Genomic DNA, 21,411 nt, shown 5'->3' with positions numbered 1-21,411 from the left:
TGTACCTTGAGGAAACCGCTGGAGCCAAGCCCCACGATGGTGACCACTCCGATTGTTTACGTTGGAAGCTCCCACTCGCCCCAAAGTCACTCACCTACGAGGCCAAAACTGGGCCTGCAGTCGCTCAGCGCCCCCTCCCTTGGTCACGGAAAAATCTCCAGGATTGCCAGGGGTAAGGATTGCAGCGGGATTTTGTGTGTTCCAGACGAGGAGCTCTGCGGCCTCACATCTACTCTGGTTGGCTGCAATCCCGCACTCTTGAAAAATCTAGGTTAGGTGTAAAACAATGGGCCTCATTACGACCCGGCGGTAAGGGATTACCAGTACCGGTAAGGGGACTGGTGCCGGTAATCACTTACCGCCCAATTCCGAGGTCCCTTTGCGGGTCCTCCCTTAACGACTGGTTTTACTAGCCTTTTAAGAACTGGACCCGAAAAGGGACCCTGGTGGTAATTACGGTACCGCAAATTGCGGTACTGTAATTACCGCCTTCCCTATTTCCATTGAGCCCTATGGGGCAAAAATGGGAATGGGGAAGGGCCAATGGTGAATGGGGAATTACCGCCCTGCCAACCTTGGAATGGGGCGGCAATTCCGCCATTCACCATGGCGGAATCTGTAAGGTACCGGCGTCAACAACGCCTGGGTCGTAATGACCCCCAATGTCTGCATTGATGGGGAAAATATTTTCAAAATACAATTTAATAAAAGGTCACAGAATTACTTTAACAATTAGTGACAGTTCTACAATATCAAATATATAAGGATTTAAGAAGCAAGATACCAGTCGGGAATTCATTATCTGACTTTTTTTTTTTTTTGGTCTGGATTTGTTTTTTACGACATGTCACTTACACATGTTTAATTCAGAAATACCCCTGCTGGCGTGGTGCTAAGTTGTCCTTGTGACTTATGCAAAACAGAAATAACATGCAATTGACGCGCAATGTTAATGGACCTCAGAATGAGTGCAATAATTAGCAGCATTTTATTTACATCTAACCACTGAATAATGCTACACTTCTGCGTAAATAAATATCTATCTATGTATTCATTGGTAAACAGATTTGCACCGTTTTTCTTCCTTCTTTACAGTTTTGAAAGGTGGAATGTATTGTAGCCTTTATGAAGTTGTTGAAAAGTCACGGACTGGAAGTAACTTGGAGAGTATATTACAAAAGCTAGAAAAGGATAAAATAGTAAGTAAGAAAACAATGTTTGTGTTTTTTCTTTTCACTGACTCTAGCCCCTGGGGGGCTTATGTTTGAGCTTAGATTATTTGTTCAGTTATTAGTCCACTGATAGGCAGAATCCTGTGCAGTTCCCTTAGGGACCACTACAGAAGATTAAGACTACAGGTGAGAGCAATAAATCCCCTTTGGTATCAGTCTGTACCACAAAGATTTAGTTGGTAGCTGTGGCTGAGCAGTCAGACTTATCTCAAGACGGAGATGATCAGTATTCAGGGTTTACACATTAGGCCTACAGTACTATGGGACAAGGAAACACTGACCAAAGCTTTGTATTAAAAAGTAGATATGTATTTATTTTATACACTTCTAATAAAACACATGTATCACAGTCATCAAGGAAGTTAAATTAAGTCAAAGGAAAAATATACACACTCCCAAGTTAAATTGTAGACCAAGTGAACCAGAGTGAAAACTGAGCAAAACGGCACAGTGAAAACCACACACAAGGGATGCTCTAACAATTTCTCACAAGGGAGGGAAAACACAAGTTCTTCAGAAATACCTTCTTACACACCCTAGCAACACTTCCCATAAGTTTGTGAACCAGTTTAAGCAAGACAGTGCATCAGTATAGGCAATACTTAAATGAAAACTGAGCAAAATGGCATTTCACAAGGTTTAGAAACGGGAAGAAAAGGGCAGTTGTAAGAAATAGGTGCACCACACAGTTCTAGATGAGAATCAATCTAAAGAAGGCAGATCTAACAAATGTAGCCAGAGTCAGTAGGCCTGTGCCAGAATCAGTGGTACAGGGCAAGGGCCCAGGAGCAAAATGTTCTTGTAGCTGCAGTCAAGTCTTTGGTTAACGAATCTGAAAAGGTGGATGCAGACGTTGAAAAGACAATGTTAAGAGAGAGGGGCGGCCAACCAAACAGGTAGGTAAAGGATTTAAAACACCTTTAGTGCTACCGCAAAGAAAGGGTGGCCTGGCGGAACAATGTACCTTTAAATGAAGAAGTGGCTCCTGCGGTGGCGGTTGTTCCTGGTAGTTCCTGCAGTTCGGGTGATCCAGCAGAGGAAGAGAAGCTCTCGTCGTGGATGAAGGGCGAGTTACTGCACTACCCAGGGATGAAACCAGCTGCGGTGCTGCCCGATGAATAAAAGGTACGCTTGTTTAAATCGCGGTCCGGGTGGACTGGTGCCTGGCTATCCGGCCATTGAGTACAGGGTACTGGCGATGCGACCAAGGCAGGTCCGGGAAGGCGAATGGCAAACTGGTTGGCCCCACCAGCTCAAGGGAAGAAGGCTCTTTCAGATGAAGATCTTCTCTCATCGTGTGGAGTAAAGTGGTGAGACGCTGCAGAAGGGCTTCACCGGTGGTTCAGTCATTGCAGATGTCTTTGGCTTCTCTCCTCTTCGGCTTCTTAGTTCCAGTGGCGACGTCTTGCTCTTCCAGTCCTCAGGACCCTGCTTTTATGCAGAAAGATCCCCATTCATACAGCCTAGTTGTTACTCACACAGTGGAGTGGTCATCTTGGCGGGAGACCCTCCAGCCTATCAGGATAAAGTACGACATGGGTTGCAAAGGCAACCCTGTCCAGGGGTCCTACTTCCACACAATGGACCCACCCCAGACTCAGTGGCGCCGAAAGGTGGGCTTCTTGGCAGAAGGAAAAGGACGAACAAAGGATCCACGACCTGGGTTAGGAGTTTAGAGAAAGACACGAGAAAGAAGTTATATTAAATTTCTGGCAAATAAAACCTACCAGAGTAAAGTTAATATTAAAATAAACCGGCGGTATGTTAGAGGCTGTCTGAAAAAGTGGTAGCCTGAAACACTGGGAAAATCCCATAGGAAATTATTTGCGGTTGAATATTTATGGTAGTAACCACTGCCACCAGCCAGAAACTTTAGAGAGGTACTTTACGGTACCCCCTCGAAAATGAACCTAAGGGAAAAACTATTCACCCTTTCCAGTACCTCCCATAGTAAGATGGGTTGTACTGGATAAGTTCACAGAATTTGACTAGTAAAGTCAATTGGGACTTAACATGCCCTGGGAGACAGTAGTCCGTCCCAGGGTATGGAGTCTGTTTGGGGGTCGCTGCACTGAGGGTGCTGTGTAACACATGAGAATAAAGATGGTTCCTATGGGGGTGAGAAAATCCCATAGACATTAAACACAAAAAGAGCCTAGAATACACATAGCAAGAATGCCTAAGAGTGGGAAAAATAGTCTCACTCTTATCAGGTAAAAAGAAACAAACCCTTCAAATCCAGCATAGCTGCTGGGGACTCTATAGGTAAGGGAAATTAGCCATAGAATGAGAATTCTCCCTAACATCCACTAAAATGCTTTATATTCTGTAGAGGCTATTAAAATTTGACTATGGGGAGTGCTAGGTCCCTCTGCACTTCTTTTGTATCAACTTTGGTATCAGAATATTAGTTTATTCTTGATGTTCATCTTGCTCTAGGATTTGTAGATTCACATGCTTCGAATGCTCTCTTCAATTAGGCTGAGAATTCTCAGTATTCATTCAACAGCAGTTAAAACTAGAGATCTAATCAAATTGCTTAGCCTATCCACCGAATTGTTGTTCATTTTCCCTTTTACTAACGAGGAGGGCAGGTTCTAAGCTTCGCCCTTGGTAGCCATTCTAAGGTTCCAACTGCATGCCATGCAGAAGTAAATCATTGAGTAAAGCTTCACTTGACATTATCTATGCGTTTTGTAAAGATTTCTTATAAAAGTACAACTGAAAACTGTGCTAATGGAGAAGACTTCTGTTTATGTAGTTTGGTCTTTTACTGAAAGTTCCTGGCAGGGAAATACTAATCGTTAGAGGGTCTCTTAACAAGCAGTAACTCCTGAATCAGATTAATCTTTTCGGAAAATGGATCTAAACATGCAAAGAAAGTTATTTTAGAGCTATATGTATTTTGTGGCCTACATTATTATTATTATTTTTTTAAATGGTCAATGTAATCATGCTTCTGGAGCGTGTGGATCTGCTTAGATTCACATGCTTTTCATAGGTGGCCATCTAGTGGTTGGTAACGAAGTATTACATATGGTTTTGTCCGCAGTGAAGATGATGCAGGCGGACGCTCTCACAATGCAGCAGTTACAGTACCCGGTCACCGAATTTTTGGTCTTCAGACGAAAGTAAAGACACAAAGGAATTTTGCAGCAGCAGTCGAATGTAAAGGTTCCCTGCAAAGAATTCTTTGCTGCTTCTCGCGGCTCTGTGATTTTGGTGCCTTTTCCAGGACAGCAGATGAAGAATGGTTGTCGTCAGATCGATTTGCCTCACTTTCTCAGTCCAGCACTCTGGTAAGGGGACTTCAAGAAGTGGCATCTTGCCTCTGGAAGTCTAGGAGGAGTCCACCAAAGTTACAGGGAGATGCGTTCTTGGGGAGATGATTCACAGCACTCCGGCTCGAGGTCCCAGGTTATTAGCGGTTTTCAGACCAGGAAGGTCACAGCTCGTTGTAGGATGGCTCGAAATGCACAACTGATTGGTTCCACCTGTTCAATGGAAGGAGACATCCTCTTCTGAGCTCCTTTGTCGTCACATGGAGGAAAGGGTCTGTACAGCAGCGATCACTCAGCAGGCATCTCTGGTCGCTCCAAGTAGCTACAGGCGTAGTCTTCTCTTCTTCATCTGATTCAGTTCCAGTGGTCGACTTTTCTTCAGCCTCAGGATCCAATCATTTATCCAGGAACCCAGCCAATCAGCACTTGGGCTACTTTCAAACTTTGGGCGGTGGCTGTCCTTGAAGGACAGCCAGCCTCCCAGTTGGAATTGATTCCAGGCAGGCATGCCAGAAGACCAAAGTACTGCAGAGTCTCGGCGGGCTTCACAAAAAATGCCTGCTGAGGACAGAAGTCAAACCAGGATCTCTCCCACCCAGCACGGCAGAAGGACCAAGAAAGGACAAGCACACCAGACATTGCGAAAAAAGAAAACAGTCACTATTTTGGGTCAGTTGTGACCCTTCTGTGCATTCCATGGCTGTGAACACAGCCTGCAGGTAAAAATGACACAAGTCGGCAGAACACGTCCACTGCCACCAGCCATTCATTCATGCATGCTTGTCCCTGTAACAAATGTTACAGGAGCAGTGAGAAAGGGGATACAGTGTAACCCCTCAGCACTCCCCATAAGGTGATGTGTGCTGATATTACAATATCAAATGTAGATGGGATAAAATGTATCCCTCTACCTGTGGGATCATGTGTTCTTACAAGAAGGCTAAAAGGCTGTAACAGAAAGTAACAAGAGCAGTGAGAAAGGGGATACAGGTAACCCCTCAGCACTCCCCATAAGGTGATGTGTGCTGATATTACATTATCAAATGTAGATGGGATAAAATATATCCCTCTACCTGTGGGATCATGTGTTCTTACAAGAAGGCTAAAAGGCTGTAACAGAAAGTAACAAGAGCAGTGAGAAAGGGGATACAGGTAACCCCTCAGCACTCTACATAAGGTGGTGTGTGCTGATCTCACAAAAACAAGTTGAGGATACAAAGTATCCCCTTATCCTTGGGAACATTAGTTTGCACAATGAAAATAAGAGAAAATAAAAAGGGAAGCCAAATGGGCTTCCCAGCTACACTGCACAGAAAGTGTTGTGTGCTTCAAAAGTACATTACAGATGCCTAAAAGGATGGAGGAAAGTATGAGGGATGCAGAGACACAAAAATGACTCCCATAGTTATAGTAAAAGGGGTGAGTGAGTGAAAATGTCCCCACTAATTCGGGAACAAAGAAAAAAAATCCACAAGTCCAGCAAAAGTGCCGGGGGTCTCACATGTGAGGGTTATTTGCCATTAAATGAAATTCTCCCTAACAAACACATCTCTCTTGAAGGACATACACAGAGTGTGTAATAGCTGCCTTCTGACGGAACATGACCACTCTGTGCAAAGGCTGCAGGCTTTTTAGAGTGAAAACACTGAAGGAGCGTCAAACAAAAAGGTGGGCAGCCTAAGTTATGCAGGCTGGAAAGAGATTGGGCATATCTGCCGCTACCGTGAAAGATCTCAAGGCCAAAGAAGCGGGCATCTGTTTTGAGAGCAACAGCAAAGAGCAAGAAAGTAGGAAATCCAAACTGTTTCCTCGCAGCCGGCCCCCAGCTCTGTAGGGGACGACTCCAGATCGTGCTATAGAGACAACCCCTGGCATCCAGAAGGCTGTGACCCAAAACCCAAAGTAAAACAAATATTCATCTGACTTCCATGCTGAAATGAAACCTCGGCTCAAGACACGTCTCAAACACACTCCACCTTGGCACACAAAATCCAAGAAGCTGACGGTACAGGGCAGGGACACACACAAACACATGGCTGCATCTAAACATTCGACGTCTGCACCAAAAAAGATCAATGCACCCCAACAAAGAGAGACTCTTCAATGCCTAAACGCCCGAAAACGCACCCCAAACAGAGAGTAGGGTAACATCATCTACAGAGGGTAAAGGTGCACTGTCTTCTACCATGTGAAAAAATGAGAGCACCCGATCGACAGGGTAAGATCTTGAAGAGGAAGAAAATATTCTTCTAGACCCACATCAGTCTACTCCACAGGGGGAAACCCTTGAACAGAGGAAAGATTCAACTTTTATATGGGGAAAAATTAAATCCTTCATGGAATTCTTTGACATATTCCCTAAAAAGAGGAAGGGAGATTAGGGGAAACAAAGGTGTAAGATGTTTTGATTGGGTGACAGCTAATTCAGGGTTAACGTTCCACCCACCCCAAATCAGGCGTGCACAACTTTCCTCTATTTTATAAAGTTCTTTTTATAAATCTGGTACTCACAATTTAACAGAATTGATTCCCTAAAGAACCCTTCCTCTTTCGGGACAAGAAATACAAAGGGTTGCACTGAAGTTATATTTCTCCATCATTGGATCTTTTATGGATCTCCGTACTCATGAATATTCCCCATCGTCAGGCTGGGAATCCTCTGTTATAGTAAAGCAGTTTAATTTTAAACTTAAAGCTGCTTGTCACTTGCCTTTTTCTGTCATTTGGGTCATACTGCCCCAGCCAATTATATTAGTCCTCCTTGGCTCCACCTCTGGTGGCAGTCTTCGGATTATTACTGCATGTTTACGTGTTGGGGGTTCTTGTTCTATGGCTCCTCGAAATATGGAGGTTTTTGTCCTATTTGTGAGACATTTTTCAATAGTTATTTCAATATCCGTCACTATAGTGACTACCGGCTATAGGGACCTGTTGCCGGTGAACATCCTGACCATCAACTGAAACTTCTGGACTGTGTGAAGTCCTCTTCACAAGTTTGAGGCCTTCCTCATCCAACGTGATGACGGACGCGAAAAATAGTTTTTTCAAGGCCTGGAACAAGTGTTGCCTCAATGTCTGTGTGGAGGACCACCATGACAAATGTTCATATTGTCTGCACCCGGCCCACGATATGGACCTTTGCTCTATCTGGGAGTCTTTTTCTTCAAAGACTTGTAAGAACTGTCACCCCTGGTTGGTGACTTGGCTGGAGGAGGGTCATAGCCTCTGACTGGACCTTGGTCCGCAGTCGTGTCTCTACCAGAATCGGCAGACCCATAGACCATACTCCCTTGTCAAAGAGGTCAAGATCACAGGACCTTACAAACTTACACCTCTGGCTGACTCACACTCTGACGCAGCCCTTTCCAACCTTCATCTCTCAACCTCTAACACTCTGGATGTCCTTGACACTGTCATGAAGATCCGTTTGAAACCTGCATCCAACTGCAACTCTTGGTATGATTCGACCTCGCCACCCTTAAGCGCAAATGTAGGGCTGCTGAGAGGAAGTGGAGAGCATCAGGCTCATACTCTGACAAACTGGCCTCCCGCCTGCTCCAAAAGCAATAAACACTCTGTCCTTTCTAAGAAGAGAGCCTACAACCAAGCCTGCATCCCGGTAGCCTCTAACAACTCAGCTGAAATGTTCAAAATCTGCAAGGAGCTGGCCAATCCTGCTGTTCCCTCCCAGGCCCTTTGCACCCCTCTGGCATCTCATTTCACCACTAAAGCTCAGGACATCCTGTCATCTCTTCTCTTCCTCTACCTCCTCTTCCTCTACCATTCCTGACCTCTCTCTGACCGTATATTCTCTTCCTTTCTCCTTCTTCTCCCTGTTCACTCCCGACGATGTCTCGAGACAAGTCTGATCTCTGAAAGTCTCGTCAAAACAGGTGCACCCCTGCTCCTCCAGAACCATTATGAGACACATTGACACCCTTGCTCCAGCCGTGGTCGATTTCTGCAATCACTCTTTTGCCACTGGAACCTTCCCCTCTACCCTTAAGCACTCCCTTGTGCAGCCCCTCCTTAAGAAACCCTCTGCCGATCCCTACTCTCCGCCATACTATCGCCCGAACTCCATCACTCTTTCCTGGGCAAACTCTTGGGAAAGCTGGCCATTTCCCAGCTTAATCTACATACTGAATCTGTTGGTTGTCTCCATGACCACCAGTCTGGCTTCAGAGCAGCCAGCAGCACAGGAACTGCTCTCCTGAACAACCGTGAAGACTTGCTTGCTAATCTAGATTCTAACCTTCGAATGGATTGTGTCCTCCCACGTATTCCTCATTTTATGACATTTTTGTTTCTAGCTTCGGCTGCTTCGGAAAAGAAATCTCCCGGCAAAGGGTGCTGTGTGTCGAGACAGTCAACTCGATGTCCCTCGAGAGATACCATCTCGGCTGACATCACCGTCGAGTGTGTATATATATATTTGAGGCGTGTGGAATCTGCTTAGATCACATGCTGTGCATAGGCCGGCATCTAGTGGAAGTTGCAGAGTATTAGTTTGTTTTTCGAAACTTGAAAAGGGGCGTCGAACCAGGGCGTGCCAGTAATACTATCCTTAGTGTGACGTCCCCTCTACCAATGATCCCTCACGCGTGTAGGACCCTCAGATTGTTTTTTTTCGCCATACTAGTCAGACGCATGTTGCAGAGTTCCCTTGGCTCTTAGCCGTTTATAGTTACCAATTACCGTTAAATACTTCCCCTTTCACTTCCACCGTATGCCGAAGATCAACGCCAGTGAAGATCGAGGAAGCCAGCCGTCGAGAACTGCCACGACTGACTCGGGCCTTGGAAGGCCTCTGGCCTCAGCCCTGTACAGTAGGGAGAGTGGGGGATGGACATACAGGCTTCTTTCCCACCTTTTCGTACATGTCCCTGCCCGCTGCCATTTTGTAACATATAGAGAGTACTCCATTCAAATTCTGCCAAAAGTGTAACGAGAAGTGTCCCTGAGTGGACAAGCACAATACGTGCAATGTGTGTCTCCCACAAGACCATCCCGAGGCTACATGTCGAGCTTGCAAGCTCTTCAAGCCGAAAACCCTTAAGGACCGCTCAACTAAATGCTGGGCCCATTACGCCAGGCAGCTAGAGGCCATGGAAGTGAAGGGGACAATCGGCGATGGCAGCAATGCCGCCGAATTGGACGGTCAGGACACAGGGGTGACTTCGGACACCCACGTGCAGGCCCCGACCCCGAAGTACTGGTCATCGGCCACGTTGTGGGGACAACACCCGGCGGCAAAAGCACTACACATACTACCTCCACTAAGCACTTCAGCCCCGGCCGTGACTCGACACCTGTCGAGCGATTGGCAACGGAAGACACCAAGAGAGCTGTCCAACAAATCTGTGTCCTCTGGGCATTCCTGTTCAACTCATGACAAAGGCCAACAGTCTTCGGTTGATAAAGGTGTCGCACTATCAATAGTCCCTGAGGCCCGATCGTCGGATGACGATTCCGCCCTCTACCCTCCACAGCCAAGACGCGTAGCGTCTACACCCGAGATTCAACGTCCTTCCTCGAATACCACCTCCGAATCTCGACGCTAGGCGTCAAATCCCTCGCAGGCCCCTAAAAAAACTGGAAAACATTCCTCTAGTCATGGGAAGGGGGATAAACAACATAAGTCATCTTCAGAACACCATGTTCATAAGGAAAAGCAGAAGGAGCCTAAGTCAATAGGGAAGTCCAAGGTCTCAGATCCTACCACTAAAAGTAAGCTCATTCCTCCCACTGCTCACAATATGGGCACTGATGAGGAACCAGAACATGTTGTTATTTCTAGCTCTAAAGAATGGAACTCGGCTGACATTGATAGGGTCATGAGATGGATGTCATTCATGACGGACCTCTATGAAAAGGACCCCAATTACTTTCATAGTTACTCCAATACCCTGCTACCTCTGCCCCTTCGGGGTCTAAGGCAATAGCTAAGTCCTCTCAGCCCCCTGCTAAGAAACTCTGCTATGACGCCCGGCTCAGGACTTGGTCACAGACTCCTTTGTGGTTGAACCTTACCACCCTGATTCATATTGTGATGAAACAGAACCTCAATTGGGGGATGACCAGACAGGAGTCTCTTATTATGATGAGGAGGATGAGGAGGAGGAGGAGGAGGAAGAGGAGGAGGAGGAAGAGGAGGAGGATGAGGAGGAAGTAGGAGGAGGAGGAGGAGGAGGAGGATGAGGAGGAAGTAGGAGGAGGAGGAGGAGGAGGAGGAGGAGGAGGAGGAGGAGGAGGAGGAGGAGGAGGAGGAGGAGGAGGAGGAAGCTTACAATCTTGACTCCCCCATTACTAAAGGCCCCCCAGTGCATGACTCACCTGTAGATAACCAACCACTCCTCAATGAGGTACTGGCTAAGGCAGCTGCCCATTTTTATATTGACAAGCAGGATGTCCAAGAGGACATGGATTTCGCTGAAGAGATCCTAGGAGACAAGAGAGCCATTACTCAGGCTATCCCTCTGTTAAAATCCATCCAGCGTAGGATTGATCCCTCGCTGGTAACCCCGAATCTCACTCGGAGGGTTAATCCGCGAGTCAAGAAATTGTTCCGTGACGCACCCTCCGATCCCCTGTACATTATGGGCCAATTAAAACCAGATTCCCTGGTCGTAACAACCACCAGAAAGAGGGCAGGTACACCGCGTGCTTCTTCGGAAGCCCCTCCTGATAGGGAAAGTAAAAGACTATACGCTCTGGGTGGAAAGGTTGCCTCTACCTCCGCCTATCAGGCACGAATTGCCAACAGTGCCACTTTTTTGGCAAGCTACAATTGCCATTAGTGGGAGGAGGTGTCCGCTTTGGTATCCTCCGCACCTGAACCCTTGACTCACCCGGCAGCAGATGGATGGTCTGTATCAGGATGCATACTAAAGACAAACTTTGATGCAGCAGTTAATGCTGGAAGGTTAATCGCTGAAAGCACTGTTATAAAGCGTCACGCTTGGCTAAGACAGTCGGGGTTCAAACCTCAAATCCAAGCCACCCTGATAGATATGCCTATGGAACCGAACGTACTATTGGTCAAGGCAGTGGAGGAAGGTTTAAAGACGGCTAAGGATGAGTATGAGACCCTAAAATCTCTTGGCCAACTCACTAATAAACCGTCTGGACAGAGAGGAAACAACAATTTTCACTGTTTTCGGGGCCAAAGTTCCCAAAGGGGTTCAAACTATTACCAGAATCAGGGAACCTCCTGGGGCAACAAGCAATCCCAATCCTCACAGGGCTAGCCCAGAAGGCAGCGCAGGGGCCGCACTTGGGGTAGAGGCAGCCCCACCAGAGGTGGTACGCTACCCAACAAACGGTGACGTTCCGCTTCCCCAGTAGGGAGGCGCATTTCCACCTTCACCCAAGCATGGGAGGGGATCACTGTGGACAGATAGGTGCTGTCCACAGTGTCTGGAGGATACTGCATAGAGTTGCTAGGGTGCCCCCACGACCATCCTCCGCGATAGAAGGTACACTCGCTGGAACATCAGAAGATCCTCCTCGAGGAGATCGCCATTCTGCTAGCAAAGGACGCCATAGAAGTCGTCCCGGTCAGCCAGGTAAACAGGGGTATTTATTCAACCTACTTCCTTGTGCCAAAAAAAATCTGATAATGCGCCCAGTATTAGATTTGCACCCTGCATACATGTATGTCAAGCCAAAACAATTCTGCATGACTAAACAACAAGAGGTAATCCCCCCTACTCAAAAAGGGGGATTACATGGCAACATTGGATATGAAAGATGCCCATTTTCATATTTCAATGTTCCCAGCGCACAGAAGATTTGTGCGTTCAAGTTAGACAACCAGCACTACCAATTCAGGGTGCTGCCCTTCGGAATAGCCTTGGCTCCAAGGGTATTTCCCAAGGTCCTGGCGGTGGTGGCGGCGTACCTATGCAGGGAGGCAATCCGAGTGCACCCTTACTTGGACGACTGGCTCATTACGAGACCCCCCTAATTTGCAGACTAAACATCCAAACAACAATTGACCTCCTCTTCCAATTGTGCTTCTCAATCAACGAGAAAAAATCAAGCCTGGTGCCAAGCACCTCAAAACAGTTCCTTGAAGCTGTCATAAATACCCAAGAGGGTTTGGCCTTTCCATCAGAGGAAAGAATTCGAAACTTGTTGCTGCAAATTCCTCAATATCAGGCCGGTCGTCAAATAAGGGTTGCGCAAAGCTATGCCTTTGCTAGGCATGATGGCATCTTGCATTTACCTGGTTCCCACGCGTGCCTGCGACCCATGCAGGAATGGTTGGCGGAACAGTGGTCTCAAGCTAGTGGTCAGTGGGACTATCTAGTGGTCGTTTCACCAACACTAGTACAGAGTCTTCGCTGGTGGACAAGAGAGAATCTTACGAAGGGGAAACCCTTCTACGATCCAGGGATACAGGCCGTTGTCACAACAGATGCCTCCCTAGCCGGGTGGGGAGCCCACTACCTTCACCATACAGCTCAGGGTCTCTGGTCTCACACAGTGGCTCAGAACCACATCAGTCTGCTAGAACTTCTGGCAGTCTTCAGAGCGCTTCGGGCATTCAAACCCCTCCTATACAATCTGTCAGTGCAGATCCTAACAGACAGCACAACTGCAATCTTTTACTTAAACAAACAAGGGGGCACTCGTTCTCCCAATCTGTCCAAGCTTGCCCAGAAAATGTGGAAATGGGCATTCAAACAGAAGATTTACCTGTCATCCCAACATATTCCAGGGGAACTCAACTCACTAGCAGATACTCTGAGCAGAGATCCCCTCCCAGAGGAACACGAGTGGCAACTACACGAAGAGGTCAAAGGAGACCTCTTCTCTCAGTGGGGTTTCTCCACTATAACCTATTTGCCACAAGAGAAAACAGGCAATACCCAGACTTCGCATCCAGGTTCCCATAGTCAGGCTCCAAGGGGAACGCCCTATGGATGAATTGATCAGGAATATGTGCCTACGCTTTTCCACCAACCACTCTGATGAGGAAAGTGGTGAACAAGATCCACAGGGAACCGATGAAGCTCATCCTGGTTGCTCCTATGTGGGCGAGACAAACATGGTATCCAAACCTACGCCAACTGGCGGCGTGGGTGTGCGACCCCCATCAAACTCCCGTGCCGGTACAACCTACTCTCCCAGCACGAGGGTCTAACGGTGCATCATCAGCCCAACTCGGTGAACTTGTCAGCATGGCTCCTGAAGAGATGTTTGGATATCTTGAAAGAGCAAAGAAAACCTAACACGAGGCACTGTTACTATGACAAATGTAAACGATTTGTAATTTGGTGCCAGAATAACCAAATCAACCCCGTTGATTGTACTCCTAAAGTTGTCACCAATATGCTCCACCTACTGGATGCAGGGATAGTGTTTAACTCACTTAAAGTGCACCTGGCAGCTTTATCAGCCTACACCACTTTCCCATAACAAGGTGTCATGGTGGAAAGTGTCAGTCGTCAAAGCATTTATGGAAGTGGTAAAGAGACTCTACCCTCCAATTTCCAACCCACCACCAGGTTTGGACCCTAATGTGGTACTTGCTAAGCTCATGGGACCTCCCTTTGAGCCCATACACAAATCTAGTTTCAAACACCTGACTTATAAAACTGCCTTCTTAGTAGCCATCATCTCCATAAGAAGGGTCAGTGAAATTCAAGCTCTGTCAGTGCAGGATCCTTGCTTTACTATTCATAAGGATAAACTGGTTTTACGCACTCACCCTAGGTTCTCACCTAAGTTAATTTCCAAATTCCATGTTAGTCTATTGAGCCATCGGCCTTCTTCCAAGAACCCAAGAGCTCTGCTTAGGTGAAACTCTGCACGCTAGATGTGAGGAGAGCGGTCCTCTACTACGTAGACAAGACCAAACCGCTAAGAAAGACAGATCGGCTGTTCGTCTCCATAGCTCCAGTCAGAGAAGGAGATCGCATCACGAAGAATACCATCTCTAGGTGGATAGTCAGATGTATCCAACTGTGCTATTACCTTTCAGATAAAACACTGCCTTTTATCCCAAGGGCCCACTCTACAAGAGGTACTGGAGCCACTCTGGCGTTCATTGCAAATGTACCACTTGACAGCATTTGCAAAGCAGCTACAAGGAGCTCTATTCACACCTTTACTCAGAACTACTGCATTGACGCTCATTCCAAGACATACTCCAGTGGGACAAGCGGTTCGAAGACATTTGTTCGCTCATGACCCTTTTGACATCCCCACCACCTTCTAACACTGCTTGCTAATCTATGCACTGCATGTGATTGAAGCAGATTCCACAAGCCTCAGAAGGGATTCATTACTCACCATAATCGTATTTCTTGCTTGTATCTGCTTAGATTCACATGCGTCCACCCTTCCTCCCCTCTGAGAGAAGGTGCATGGATGCTTGTAGTCTTATCTATCTTCTTGGATACTCCGTACTCACGCTACTCCTCATGCTACCTCATGTCAGAAGAAATACAATCTGAGGGTCCTACATGCGCGAGGGATCATGGGTACAGGGGACGTCACACTAGGGATAGTTTTACTGGCACGCCCTGGTTCGATGCCCCTTTTCGAGTTTCGAAAAACAAACTGTAATACTCTGCTGCTTCCACTAGATGTCGGCCTATGCACAGCATGTGAATCTAAGCAGATACAAGCATCAGAAATACGATTACGGTGAGTAATGCATCCCATATACCATGCGTAGTGTCCATTTGCTTCAGTTCCGTTTTTTTCGCGAATGCAATTGCTTCGACGCACGCCTCTGTTTTCGTCAAATGTATTGAAATTGGCCTTGTCTTCAGCTACGAACACTTTCAAGAACAGACATCAAAAAGTGCCTAAATGCAGCGCCAAAATGTCCATCACGGACATTGCATAGGAAAAGTATCTGGTGCCTGGGCGTCGAGCATGTAACCGACGACTGTTGATCATGTTAGTCGATGACTGGTAAGGCCTTGAAAGAGCGCAAAGCTAAACTGTTGATGGGTAGGATTGTCCCCAAATTCCCGTCCACTCCATCTAAATTTGAGTCATCCCACGAGTCAAGAGATTTCTCTCATCACAAAAAAGATTTTAAAAAAAAGTCCCACTCGAGGAAACTCGTCATCGAAAAATCACCTTCTTCCTCATGTTCCTCAGAAAGGAGCGTTGTCTGCCCGACTAAATCTTCCTCCAAAGAGGAGTAGGAACTCTTTAAGAAGAAGATGTGCAACATTTTCGATGATCAGGCCCCGTCCTCCCTGAACCACAAGAAAAGTGGCCATGCTGCAGTCGGTGACAAGCATGAGGCCAAAGCAAAACCCTGATCGCCATGGACCTGGGCTATGAGCCTAAGACTACTCAAATCTTTGAGTACTCGACGAAACGAGACATCGTCGAAGAAGCCATCGAGTCGAGGGTCAAGTCTGTCAAAGCACAAGCCCAAAGTCAAGCCATCAACGCCATTGACGCTGATACGTAAAACATTGCCGCCGATTGCACATTCTTCGATGCCTTTACCACAAAAAAGCCAGGAAAAGGTTTACCTAAAAAGGATTTTTTTAGATCCCTAACATCCATATATGAGGGCTATGAAACCTCTGATACACCTCTATGTGCAATCTCATTTAACGTCTACCCCAAAGCTATGCCACTCCAGGAAGGTAAGACGCACAACCATTGCAATCTACCTGCTAATCCATGCTCTACCGCAAGGCGCTTCAGACTACGTGCCCGTACAATGCAAGCCACGGTCAGATCACAGCCCATGCCCACGAGCACCCATAATACCAGGCTATGTTCACGTACTGCGCAACCCGCTCTATCTGCCTACAGGGCCAGACTCCTCCGCCCACAGCCATCACAAGGACCGCCAATATAGCGGCCACTGAAGTATTTGACCCCACTTACAAATGTACTGCCTCCATACTGAGCATGACCCCACAGCTGCCCACCACCACCGAAAATGGACCCCGCCAGTGTAAAATCTGTTATGTGCAATTCTTCTACCACTACTTTGAATGCTTCTATGCCAAATGCTATTTCTCATGTGCCCACCACCACTGAAAATGAGCCTCCCAGTGTAAAATCTGTGATGTGCAATTCTTCTACCACTATTTTGAATGCTACTATGCCAGATGCTATTTCTCATGTGCCCACCACCACTGAAAATGAGCCCCCCAGTGTAAAATCTGTGATGTGCAATTCTTCTACCACTATTCTGAATGCTACTATGCCAAATGCTATTTCTCATGTGCCCACCACCACTGAAAATGAGCCCCCCAGTGTAAAATCTGTGATGTGCAATTCTTCTACCACTATTTTGATTACTACTATGCCAAATGCTATTTCACATGTGCCCACCACCACTGAAAATGAGCCCCCTAGTGTGCACCCCCCCAGACGCTTCTGAACCCCATCTGAAATGTGCCATGATTACCGCCAGGTCCATCAGTGCTCATGCTCTAGACATCCACGACCTCCTATCCACCCATGACCTCGACTTGCTCATGATCTCAGAAACGTGGTTACATGAGGCCTCCGGTCCTGCGCTCTCCCTCGCCTTACCTCCTGGATACTCCATCACTAGGCAAGATCGCCCCTCTAAAGGTGGAGGTGTAGCAATTGTTGTCAGAGACTGCCTCTCTATCAGAAAGGTAGAGAAATCCCTGCACAACAACAGCGACTACCTCTAAGTCAAATTAACCCTCTCTCCTCACTGCACCCATTACTGTGCACACTGTCTACCGCCCTCCAGGCCCAACAGGAGACTTTCAAACCTCTCTCATTCACCTCCTCTCTGACAACCTCAAAAAAGTGTCTAAAGCCATCCTCCTTGGGGATGTCAACCTGGGTCTTCTGGATAGTAAGGACCTAGCAGCCAAATCCCTTGACTCAGCCCTCAAGGCTCTGGGCTACAAGAACACCATCTTCCCAGGGCAGAACCCTGGATTGGATCGCGCAGCATAACTGCCCACTCACCATCACCGGTAACACTCCCACCCCATGGTCTGACCACCACATCATCACATTTAGCATCCTCACCAAAGCGCCCCCGCTACCCAACCGCACCCCAGCCCCTCCCACCCTGCCTCACCAGAAGCTCCCGCCAGCTCACAAAGGAAAGGCTACTGCCCTTCCTCCAAGGCACAGCCTTCAGACCACCTTTCTCCTCAGACCCAGAAACACTTGCTACATCCTATGATGCTGCCATCAAAGCAGCTAGCAACTCCATTGCCCCTCTCAAACCCCGGAAATCTAAACTCACTACCCACTCCAACTCATGGTTCACCCAGGACCTCCTTACTCTCCGCAATGAGAAAAAGGCGGCACTCACCCTGTGGCAAACGTCCCACACGGACAAGGATAAGATGATCTTTAAAGCTCTATCCATCAAATACAAAAAGGCAATCACCCAAGCAAAGGCCAAATCTTTTGAATCCAGAATCTCGGAAGGTCAATCTAGCACAAAAGAAATCTTCGCCATTTTAAGGGAACTTGAGACACCCACTCCCGCCCCCCAGAATTTCACCAAAGACAAAACATGGTGTGATGACATACAAAAGGCCCTGCAAACCAAGTTAAGTCTCCTCAAAAACAAAATACTAGCCACCAAACAAGCCCTTCCCAATAAACATATCCCTGTCACACCACCCCCCCCCCCCAACCTTTCTCCTTCAAACCCATTCAGGAAAAAGACATCATCAACATAATGAGGAACATCAAACCCTCAAACTGCAAAGGGGATGCATGCCCGGCATCCATTATCAAAGACTGCACTGAAAAATAAAAAATAAAAACTCGTCCCCACCTCCACTACAGACCCATCACCACTGTCCCATTCCTCCTCAAAATACTCGACAAAGCATCCTACCTGCAGGTCCAGCACTTCATTGAAGAAAACAAACTCCTTGGACTCTGCCAATCTGGTTTCCGCCCCAGACACAGGACTGCACGTCTCCTACTCCTTGACTTATCCGCGGCCTTCGACCTCGTAGATCATGACGTCCTATGCCACCATCTTTCCTCCACTGCCAAATATTCCCCAGAGGCCACAGCATGGATCACCTCCTTCTTACAAGACAGAACCATGCAAGTATTCTCCGACCTAGCCTCCGCCTCACCAACCATCATACTCTGCGGTGTGCGCCAAGGCTCTTGCTCTCCCCCACCCTCTACAACATGTTCACACGACCCCTCTTCCTCATACTCGACGCTATGAGCATCTCCGACACCAACTACGCAGAGGAGACACAGATCCTCCTCACCCTCACTGGCAACTATGACACCTGACTCCCTGACCCTCAACAACCTCTACAACATCATCCAAGCCTGGATGGCAGACAACAGACTATGCCTCAACTCCGACAAGACTGAACTCCTCCTGGTAGGTTCCCTCGACCTGCTCAAAAACCTAGACTCACAATTTCGCCACTTCATCATCGACACCATCAATATTCATGTCTCAGATTCTGTCGAAACCCGCCTATCCATGGACAGACAAGTCAATGCAATAGCCTCTGCAGCTGCATATCATGCTAAACTTATCAATGCAGTCAGATCCTTTCTCTCCAAAAAGAACTGCACCAACATAGCCAAATCCATCACCGGCTCTAGGCTTGACTATTGCAATGTACTCTTTCTAGGAACCTCCAATAAAAACCTAGAGAGACTACAAGTCATACAAAACAATGCTCTCTGGGCAGCCCAAGGCATTGCCAAAAGAGAACACATTTCTGAGGCCAGGAAAACAGCCCACTGGCTCCCAATCAAGGAAAGGATCGTCTTTAAAACTCTGACACTGACCCACCAAGTGCATTCACCTCACCGCTCCTGCCTACCTCTCAAAAAGAATCCACCCCGTCTCCACTACCAGGCCAACTAGATCACGGTATACCAACATGCTCTCTGTACCACTAGTAAAAAAAGCCAGAGCGGGCGGAGCCAGCTTCCCCTATCTCGCACCCATTCACTGGAACGCTCTACCCCCCACGATCCGAGGTGAAGCCTCCCTCACCACCTTCCGCAAAGCTATGAAAACTATCCTCTTCACATAAGGCCCCGCACATTATCATGAATACCCACCACATGACCCAATGCATAAGTTGTAACACAATGACCAACTGCAACGTCTCAACACCAGCATGATGTTCTGTAATATTATTCATAATGTATCAACGACCGCCACTATGCCTGTACCAGTGTAACTAAGTTTTTTGCAAGTAACAGCGCCTCAACGCCTGTGGGCTGGTTGCGCGCTATATAAATATAAATAAATAAATATGTGGACTCCAATTGGATACTCCAAGTATTAAAAAAAATTCTAACCATTTTGACCCTGCTAGAGAAAGTTGCTTTAGAACCAGAACCAGTACCTGTGATGGAGAGGAACAGAGGATGGTATTCTCCCTATTTCCTAATCCCCAAGAAGGACGGAGGACTGAGACCTATCTTGGACTTGATATGCTTGGACAAGTTTCTCAGGAAGGACAAGTTAAAGATGGTCACACTTGCTCATTTCCTTCAGGCCTTCCAGCTCCAGGATTGGATGGTATCATTGGACCTTCAGGATGCTTACTTTCATGTGCCAATCCATCACAACCACAGGAAGTACCTGAGGTTCGCCATTGAGGGTTCTCATCAGTTTCGAGTTCTGCCATTCGGGCTAACCTCTGCCCCGAGGGCTTTAACCATACTGATGGCGGTGGTGGTAGCGAGTCTCAGGAGAGGGGGATTCACGTCTACCTCTACCTCTACCTGGACGATTGGCTGATCAGGGCGCGTTCTCCCGAACAAGCCTGGGATCATCTCAACGTCAACTGCCACTCTCTTCACAGACTGGGCGTTTCCCTCAATTACAAGAAGTCCCATATGACACCTTCTCCAAAGCTGCAAAACATCGTAACAGTGCTAGATACATCCTTGGGAAAGAGCTTGCCACCCGAGTTGAGGGCTCAAGACATTCTTCAGATGGTGACATTTCAAGATGCCTACAGTCTACCGGCCTTCGATTTTCTGAGGTTGCTTGGCCTCATGGCATCCTGCATTTTACTGGTACCACAGGCCGCCTGAGAATCATGTGAGATCCCTTCAATGGGCTCTCAGAACTCAATGGTCCCAGTTCCCAGTAAAGATGTCGGATCTACTTCAAATTCCAAACAGGGTCTCACAGGATCTTCTGTGGTGGACCTGCGAGGACAATATTCTGACGGGAGAACCCTTTTGGCAACCATGGGCAGAGATTACGGTAGTGACGGACTCCTCACTGACTGGGTGGGGAGCCCATACCAACAATCTGACAGTCAGCGGTCGTTGGTCTCCATTAGAGTTCAAACTACATATCGATCTGTTGGAGCTGAGGGCAGGCTAGCGCTGAAGGCCTTCCTGCCCTCTGTCCGGGGAAAGAATGTCCTGGTAATGACGGACAACACAGTGGCAATGCACTACCTCAACACTACCTCAACAAGAGTGGAGGCGTAGGGTCACTACCACTGTGCAGAGAGGCAATGCAGCTCTCTTACTGGGCAATTCAAGAAGGAGTCTCCTTATCAGCAGTTCATCGGGGAGGATAACACAGCGGTGGGCACTCTGAGCAGGTAGAGCAGTCTCCCACGAGTGGGAACTAGCTCAGGAAGTCCTCCAAGAGATCTTCACCCTTTGAAGAACCCCTCAAGTAGATCTGTTTACAACCAAGGTCAACCAGAAGTGTGAAAGATATTGCTCCAGGGAAGTTCCTCTGAGAGGAGCTCTAGGAGACACATTCGTAGTGGACTGGGAGTTTCCACTCCTGTACGTGTTTCCTCCAGTCCCCGTCATTCCTCATCTAATCAGGAGGTTGAGAAGGTTCGGGAAACGCATGCTCCTGATTGCACTGGATTGGGCCAGGAGGACGTGGTACCCGTACCCTCTGGACATGTCCATCTGTCCTGATGTGT

The 21,411-nt window shown here is 47.5% G+C and overlaps 1 protein-coding gene across 3 annotated transcripts in view; it reads left to right on the top strand.

Annotated features, from left to right (window-relative positions):
- TASOR (transcription activation suppressor) overlaps window positions 1-21,411 on the top strand; it is a 1,979,545-nt gene that overhangs the window by 672,969 nt on the left and 1,285,165 nt on the right. For all 3 annotated transcript variants that reach the window (XM_069643664.1, XM_069643665.1, XM_069643666.1), the window contains exon 11: window positions 1,096-1,199. In XM_069643664.1, coding sequence (XP_069499765.1) covers window positions 1,096-1,199 — 104 coding nt within the window. The remainder of the gene's footprint in view (window positions 1-1,095; window positions 1,200-21,411) is intronic.

Source organism: Ambystoma mexicanum, chromosome 2p (genome assembly GCF_040938575.1).
Source record: "Ambystoma mexicanum isolate Mex_15411 chromosome 2p, UKY_AmexF1_1, whole genome shotgun sequence".
NCBI classification, from domain to species: Eukaryota; Metazoa; Chordata; class Amphibia; order Caudata; family Ambystomatidae; genus Ambystoma; species Ambystoma mexicanum.
Note: the sequence above shows the minus strand (reverse complement) of the source record. Positions and strands in the feature narration are given on the sequence as shown.